General features: G+C 41.8%; 1 protein-coding gene across 2 annotated transcripts; it reads left to right on the top strand.

The window, feature by feature from the left end:
• CCL20 (C-C motif chemokine ligand 20) lies at window positions 362–3876 on the top strand. Of its 2 annotated transcripts, none has more exons than XM_005676645.3 (4): window positions 362–524; window positions 1679–1790; window positions 2503–2580; window positions 3407–3876. In XM_005676645.3, the coding sequence occupies exons 1-4, from the start codon at window positions 446–448 to the stop codon at window positions 3426–3428; spliced, it is 291 nt and encodes a 96-aa protein (XP_005676702.2). In that variant the 5' UTR covers window positions 362–445; the 3' UTR covers window positions 3429–3876. The 2 variants fall into 2 exon arrangements, with proteins under 2 accessions (XP_005676702.2, XP_005676701.2); XM_005676644.3 differs by having other exon boundaries at window positions 1676–1790.

Genomic DNA, 7573 nt, shown 5'->3' with positions numbered 1-7573 from the left:
CTCGGAGTGTAGCAGTAGAAGTTCTGGAATGTTCCTAAGTGGGGCTGACCTTTGTACCACTGTTAACCCTTGTCCTCTCTTCTCAGAGACAAGAGATTAAGTTAAAACGGACACCTCCTCTGGGACACAGGGCAAAGCTACTTTTCCTTCTTTGCAAATTCAAAGGATTTTCCCCTTCTCAGCCTTCCCTCCCCCTCCATCCTGACCTTCACACCTTCCCGACATTAGGGAAAGGCAGGAAGTTTTCCCTGTGGTTTTTCTTTGTGACGACATGCTGGGGCCGTGTAATCAATGGGGAAAACCCCATGTGAGAACACGCCTTCTATGTACATTCCCAATATTTGCTATAAGTAGGGCCATCCCAGGCCCAGGCTGCTATCAAACATCACAGCACTCTCGAGGCACTCGGTACCCAGCACTGAGACATCTGTCCCTCGAGTTGAAAATGATGTGCAGCAGCAAGAATTTGCTCCTGGCTGCTTTGATGTCAGTGCTCTTGCTCCACCTCTGCAGCAAGTCAGAAGGTAAGCGAGGCTCTTTCTGCCAGCTCAGGAGGAAGAACTCTTTTCATTTTCTTCTAAGCTTTGAGCTCATCTGGGGGTGTCTCAGGGGAATGGAAGCCTGTTTGAAAATCTTCTAAAGGAAGTGATGGGTGTTGTCCTCTCACTGGCTAATGGAAGAGGGAACAGGTACTGCTGCCTATCAGGCTTTTTCCTCTGCTGTGAATCTCAGCAGATTTTTTTCAGAATGGGCTTCTAGAGACCACCTAGATCCAGAGAAAGGCCAAAGTGTTATTTCTGGGAGTGATGTAAATTGTGTAACACTACCAGTGAGTGGGGTCACTTTGAAATGTAAGCAACACTCTCATTTCCCCAGCTTTCTCACCTCTCAACTAAATAGCTTTGCCAAAGTTCAAAACTCATCCTTTAGTTTGACACCTGACTTCATCCTTGTAAGGCCTTGGCCAACATCACTTGCCAACTCTGTGGCTATAATTATCCCTTACAGCAGGTTAGAGATACAGCAGGTTATAATTTAACTTGGAGGAGTGTCCAGGAATTGCTTCATTGCTATAAGAGGACATCACTTTCATCAATAGATGCATTCCTGAAAATACAAATGTTAAACTTTTATGAACAAAATTAAAAATTCTCATTAACTAATATTACCATTTCAAAAGTCTTTAATTGTAGCTCGTATTACCAGCTCTTACAAGCCTCATTTTCCTTTGTACCTTCCTGTCTTTTCCCTCCTCTCAATGTTCAGTAGCCAAGATAATAGATTAAAAATCTGCCAGTTTCTTTTCTGAATTTAAAAGACTATGTATAAGGGTTTCTTCCAGTGGGAAGTATTCATATTCTTGAGTGATTATAGTGAACTGAAATAAAACACTGTTAGTTTGTATTTCTTACTAAAACTGTTCCTTGGTGAAAAGTCATATGCTTCTTCTATATTGTATTATTGAACCAAAATTTCCCAGCACACAAGCTAGTTTTTTTATGGCAACTGAAAGCTATGCTAAATTGGGTTTCAAAGACATTGGAACTGTTCCCTTAAATAGTTAATTTGCCATATAAGTCGGGTTCTAGGTTTCCCGCAATTTCAAGTAGTTCTGCGATACCTATCACTGAATAAATAAATTCATGTGGATTCAACACCTTTCATTTCTTTTCAGCAGCAAGCAGCTTTGACTGCTGTCTCCGATACACAGAACGAATACTTCACCCCAGTGTTCTTGTGGGCTTCACACAGCAGTTGGCCAATGAAGCCTGTGACATCAATGCAGTCGTGTAAGTTACCAAGGGATTCTAATTCATTTGTATCAGGAATACATGAGCATTTCAGGGAGAAAAAGCTTTGCCTTTTTGGAGTTTTATTCAGAGATTACTGATACGGCAAAGATAACTTTGTTTTAGGAGTACAAATATCTTCAAAGTTCACTTTAAATAGAACTGAAATAAGGCAAAAGCTTAGTTTATAAAACATGAACATAGTTGAAGGCAAAATCACTTTTGAAGATAAATTTATAAACTAAGATGCTATCTTAGGAAAATAGGGAAGACATAAACTTTGAAATGTGCATCTTCTGCCAGAAAGTGGTTGCAGCTCTAAGTAAAAACTCAGAGTAGTTATACCACCACATATAATATTCTTGATGTATCTAAGATATTATATTTGAAATGATGAGAGTTACTGATCAGATATATCCGTATGTCATATAACCACCAACAACAAAATTAGATAATCCTGGGACTTTATCTTCTTATTACAGCACAATCATTCATTAAATTGCAGAGAAAGATAGGGAGAATCACTTTCATTTCTTGCATCAAGCTTTATCAGAAGCTTTATTTTTTCATTTCATTTCACCTCTGAAACAAATGACTTGTTTAGGGTGTAGCGCAATCAGTCAATTGGAATATGAAATTTCTATTGTATATTCTGTGAAAAAAAAATAAAACTTGAAACATAAATCAAATTGTCTGATTTTTTTTTTTCCAGCTTTTACACCAGGAGAAAATTAGCTGTGTGTGCAGATCCAAAGAAGAAGTGGGTGAAACAAGCTGTGCACTTGCTCAGGTAAGGAACCTTTACAGTCCATCAGTCTTGCTCCAGATGTTTGGGCTTAGTGTTGATAGAGTGGTGGATCACAGGCTTGCTGGAAGGCTTCAGCCTAAGTGCTGTGGCAATTTTAAAGGGTAATTTGAATGGGGCCAGTTGGCACTAGTGGTAAAGAATTCACCTTCCAATGCAGGAGACACAAGTAGATGTGAGTTCTGTCCCTGGGTCAGGAAGATCACCAGGAGGAGGAGATGGCAACCCACTCCAGGATTCCCATCTGGAAAATCCCACGGACAGAGGAGTCAGATGGCCTACAGCCCACGGGGTCACAGAGTCAAACAGGACTGAGGGACTGAGCACATGAAAACAAAACTTTTTTTTCAACTACTTACAGATCATTAAAAATTTTTTTTTCACATAGTGTGTTAGATCCCTCTGTGCATTCAGTCCTTGTTGCAAAGATGCCTCCTATGTATATAACTGACAGACTACATGACATTCGTTTGTGAAAAGCTAAAAAGTAAACAATTCAAAAGAGGTTCATGGCTCTGATTTCATGGATGATAACAGAGTGACCTTTTATCCATGGACAGAATCATTTCACACCAGGGTGTCAGACACTCACCATGAAGACACAGTATTTACATTCTGCTTCTGTCCTTGGCTAGCTGGCTTATGTTGGGCAGGGTCATCCTCTCTGAACCCCGATGTCCTCATAGTGCCTCTGAGCTGCTTGATATCCTGAAATGAGACTAGGGAGTGTGGGTCAATCTGTAGGCACGAAACACATTCCCACCTGCCTGTCACCCTATCTTTGCTTATCTTTTTCTTTTTCTCTTTGCAGTCAAAGAGTCAAGAGGATGTAAAAATGGATGCTCCCTGGAATGGAACTGGGCACAGCCCGAGAATGAAAGGAACCTAGCTGAATTGAGAGCTTCACTTATCCTTGTTGAAGGCTCAAAGCTTATCTGATTTGTGTTTCATTGGACTTGTCCAATTAGTGAAGTTGATTCATATTGCATCATAGTTTGCTTTTTTAAGCATCATGTTATATTCTATTTTATGTTATGTTATTTATATGTGTGTTTTTTGTGTGTGTTTTGCTATTTAATACTAGTTTTCCATAAGCTATTTGGTTTAGAAGGAGGTATAAAGTTATGCTTGAAGGAATAAGATACATGGATTTTCTTGAGCAGAAGGCTATTTTAAAAAGACATTTAACACTCTTGTTTGTATATCTTTGTTTCCTAAATTGCTGTAATTACTTTGCAAAAGACAAAAATGATAAGAAGAATAAAAGTTGAAAATAAAAGAGCTAAACATTGTTTGTTGATCGAGTTAAATAACATTAAGAGGTATATTAAAAATATTTAAAGGCTTAGTAAATATGAAAATGCTCTGCAGTGTTTTTCTTTTAATTAAATAAAACATTTTTAAATTTACTTTTGGCTGCAATGTGGCCTCCTTGCTGCACGAGGGCTTTTCTCTAGTTGTGGTGTGTGGGGGCGACTCTCTAGTTGTGCTCTTCTCCTCATTGCGGTGGCTTCTCTTGCTTTAGAGCATGGGCTCTAGAGTGCCGATTCAGTAGCTGTGGAACACCAGCTTAGTTGCCTCATGGCATACGGGATCTTCCCGGACCAGAGAGTGAACCCACATCCTCCGCATTGGCAGCTGGATTCTTAACTCCTGGACCACCAGGGAAGTCCTGCTCTGAAACTTGTATTCCCCATTTACTTCTTTGCCTAGTTGTTCTATTTTTGGAGGAGGAAATGGCAACCCATTCCAGTATTCTTGCCTGGGAAATCCCATGGACAGAGGAGCCTGGCGGGCTACAGTCCATGGGGTTGCAAAGAGTTGAACATGACTGAGTGACTAAGCATGCAGGGTTGTTCTCTTTGTCTTTATCCCTTGTGGTCCTGGACTTCATTCAATATGAATCATAGTGGAAAGATTTGTTGATTCTTTTTTAAAATTCAAAGTCATTTAAACCATAATTTAGAAAGATTCCATATCTGTGACATAGTTCAATGTTTCTTGATATAAAATTTTTCAAAATAAAAAAGTATGCCCATCTATTTTGTGACTGCAGAGACACAGTGATCATTTAGAAACCACTGAGTCCATCCTTCTGTCACCAGCAGGGTCCAAGGAATGGGCATCTCAGCAGAGGTTTCACTACCTCGCAGGTCCTCCGAGTCACCTGTACGCACTTGCCAAAAAGAAAATGACTATACAGTGGGTTTTGAAAAACTCATTGCCTCACTAACCAGAGGAGAGACAACGAGAGTGTGAAACCTAGCAAGAACTCAGAAATAAGACAAAAAGACCCTGGACTGGGGTAGTTATTGTCACAACAGTCATTCACTTAAGCTCACAGAGTGCCTGACACAGCACTCTGGCTGGACAGCCAGCTTCAGATTCCAAAGGCCACAAAGGATTAGTGCAGGCAGGCATGCTGATGATAGGGTTTAAAATCCAGACACACACATCCATAAAACGGGCAATGGCAGGTCACTTGGTATAGAGCCAAAAGCTGTGACTCAATAGGCTCTGAAGGCAGCTCTGTGCCCACAATCACCAACATTGAATCATCGGGGAAAGTGTGTTCAGTTTCCTGTGTGTATTCATCCAACATGCGTTAGTACTATTATGAGCCAGGCACTGAGCCAAGTGAAGCTGGAGATACCAAGAGATTAAGTTAGGACTTGGTGCTCTCTCTTCTAGATAATTAGGGCCAAGCAGCTTCCCTGGTGGCTCAGATGGTAAAGCGTCTGCCTGCAGTGCAGGAGACCTGGGTTCGTTTCCTGGGTCGGGAAGATCCCCTGGAGAAGGAAATGGCAACCCACTCCAGCACTCTTGCCTGGAAAATTCCATGGACAGAGGAGCCTGATAGGCTACAGTCCATGGGGTCGCAAAGAGTCAGACACGACTGAACGACTTCACTCTAGTGTGAGGAGAGAAGCGCTAGAAAAGCAGATGGTAAGCAGGGTGGTAAGCATCTGGGTAAAGGAAGTTGTGGGAGGCTGTAGGGCATTATTAGTGAGGGTTTCCAGAAGAAAGACTGTTCAGTTGATCCATATTAAATGGACTTCCCTGGTGGCTCAGACAGTAAAGAAACTGCCTGAAATGTGGAGATCCGAGTTCAATCCTGGGTAGGGAAGATCCCCTGGAGAAGGAACTAGCAAGCCACTCCAGTATTCTTGCCTGGAGACTCCCATGGACAAAGGAGTCTTGCAGGCTACAGTCCATAGAGTCACAAAGAATTGGACATGATTTAGTGACTGAACAACAGCAACAGGAAGGGCCAGTAGGAGACAGCAATTGGAAAAGGGGCAGGGGGTGTTTGGAAATACCTAGGGGCATATTTTAGTTGTCATAGTGTCTGAAGGTGGGATACTAAGGCACTCAGTGGGCAGGAGACAGGAATGCTACACCCATTGAATTTCACTGGATAGTCTGACATAATGAAGAAATGAAGTGTCTCACCCAAGTACCAATTATACCATGAACCGAGCAGCACTAGACAAAGTGGGACCTATGCAAAGAGAGGGTATGGGATGGAATAGCTGCAGATTAAGCGAAACTGTTATATCCAGTGGCTCAGTAGTAAAGAATCCACCTGCCAAGCAGGAGACGCAGGTTCGATCCCTGCATCAGGAAGATCCCCTGGAGAGGGAAATGGCAACCCTCTCCAATATTCTTGACTGGAGAATTCTACGGACAGAGGAGCCTAGTGGGCTACAGTTCATGGAGTTGGAAAGAGTCGGACACGACCGAGAGAATGAGCCCACAATTCCCTGATATCACCAAATATTCAGCCAACATTCTAATTTCCCAGTTGGTTTCCCCCAAAGCTTATTTTATTTGTTTATTTATTTCAGTTTGCTATGCTTGAATGAAGCTCCACATAAGGTGCGCACACTGGATATGTATGATTTCTTTTTAATCTTAGTTTTTGTTTCTTACCACTTACCGCCCTTCTCATTTTCCTTTGCAATTTATGTTTTGAAGAAACCAGGAGGTTTTTCTCTGAGTTTCCCTTCTTTTGTTTCTTTGTTGATTACATTCCTGTGGTGTCACTTTATATGTCCCTTGACTCTTAGCTGGAAATACAGGCTGACTTGGGGAGCGGGCCAAAACCACTTAATAAGTGGCGCTGTGTCACACGGTTAAAACGTTGCCTGAACTGATGTCAGCGACAGGAAGGAAAGAGGAGATGGTGAATTTGGGCCAAATTCTTCAAGGGTAGTGAAGAACTGATGAAGACCTTCAATTGATAGCCAGAAGGAGGGGAAAGAGATGGTCTAATGACACACACATACTTCAAAGAATGGGGAGGAATGTAGGAGAGGAGAAGCGCCATCATGGAAGCGCAAAAATGCGGGTCCCTGGCTGCTCCTGGTCCTGTGGACATCTTGAGAAAACCATTTTAAAAAACCACAGGGAGAGTGTTGTACTTGCGATGGACTCAAGTTTCAACCCAGACAAGGAGATAGAAAGAAAGATGGAAGGACAGGAGAGAATTGTCAGGGAAGGCCAGAGGGACATCCTGGAGATGAGTTGGAGGCACACAATAGTATTCATAGGAAAGCATGAGAAATATGGGAAAGGACACATGGATGCAAGGAGTTGGGTTTGGACTTGGGTAGTAATCATGCCATTAATAAAATCTAGATAGTAAGCAACAAATGATGCGTTAATATCATTTGCTAAGATCATTGATGTATTATCTCATTTAAAGTGAGTAGGTACAATTTTAATGCCCATTTTGGGTATAGAGAAACTGAGGGTCAGTGGAGTTAAGGACCTTACCTAAAATCATGCAGTCCTTAGAGATATAATGGAATTAGCTGGTGTCAAGTTTTTGATCAGGTGACTGATGTTTCTGGGTCATTTAGGCAGCACCTGTGGTGTCTAATGTTTTTTGATGTTGGTTCTTTTTCATCTTTTTCAGTTGAGTTCAGCCTCTCAGGCATGTCCGACTTTTTGCAATCCCATGAACTGCAGCATG

The sequence above is a fragment of the Capra hircus genome, chromosome 2, assembly GCF_001704415.2.
Source record: "Capra hircus breed San Clemente chromosome 2, ASM170441v1, whole genome shotgun sequence".
NCBI classification, from domain to species: Eukaryota; Metazoa; Chordata; class Mammalia; order Artiodactyla; family Bovidae; genus Capra; species Capra hircus.
The sequence above is the reverse complement of the archived record's forward strand: the minus strand, read 5'-3'. Positions and strand labels throughout refer to the sequence as shown.

Coding starts and splice junctions, on each gene's coding strand:
- CCL20 (XM_005676644.3), top strand. CDS start 446: ATGATGTGCAGCAGCAAGAATTTGCTCCTGGCTGCTTTGATGTCAGTG. Junction 525..1,675: donor CCTCTGCAGCAAGTCAGAAG/GTAAGCGAGGCT, acceptor ATTTCTTTTCAG/CAGCAAGCAGCTTTGACTGC. Junction 2,581..3,406: donor CAAGCTGTGCACTTGCTCAG/GTAAGGAACCTT, acceptor TTCTCTTTGCAG/TCAAAGAGTCAAGAGGATGT.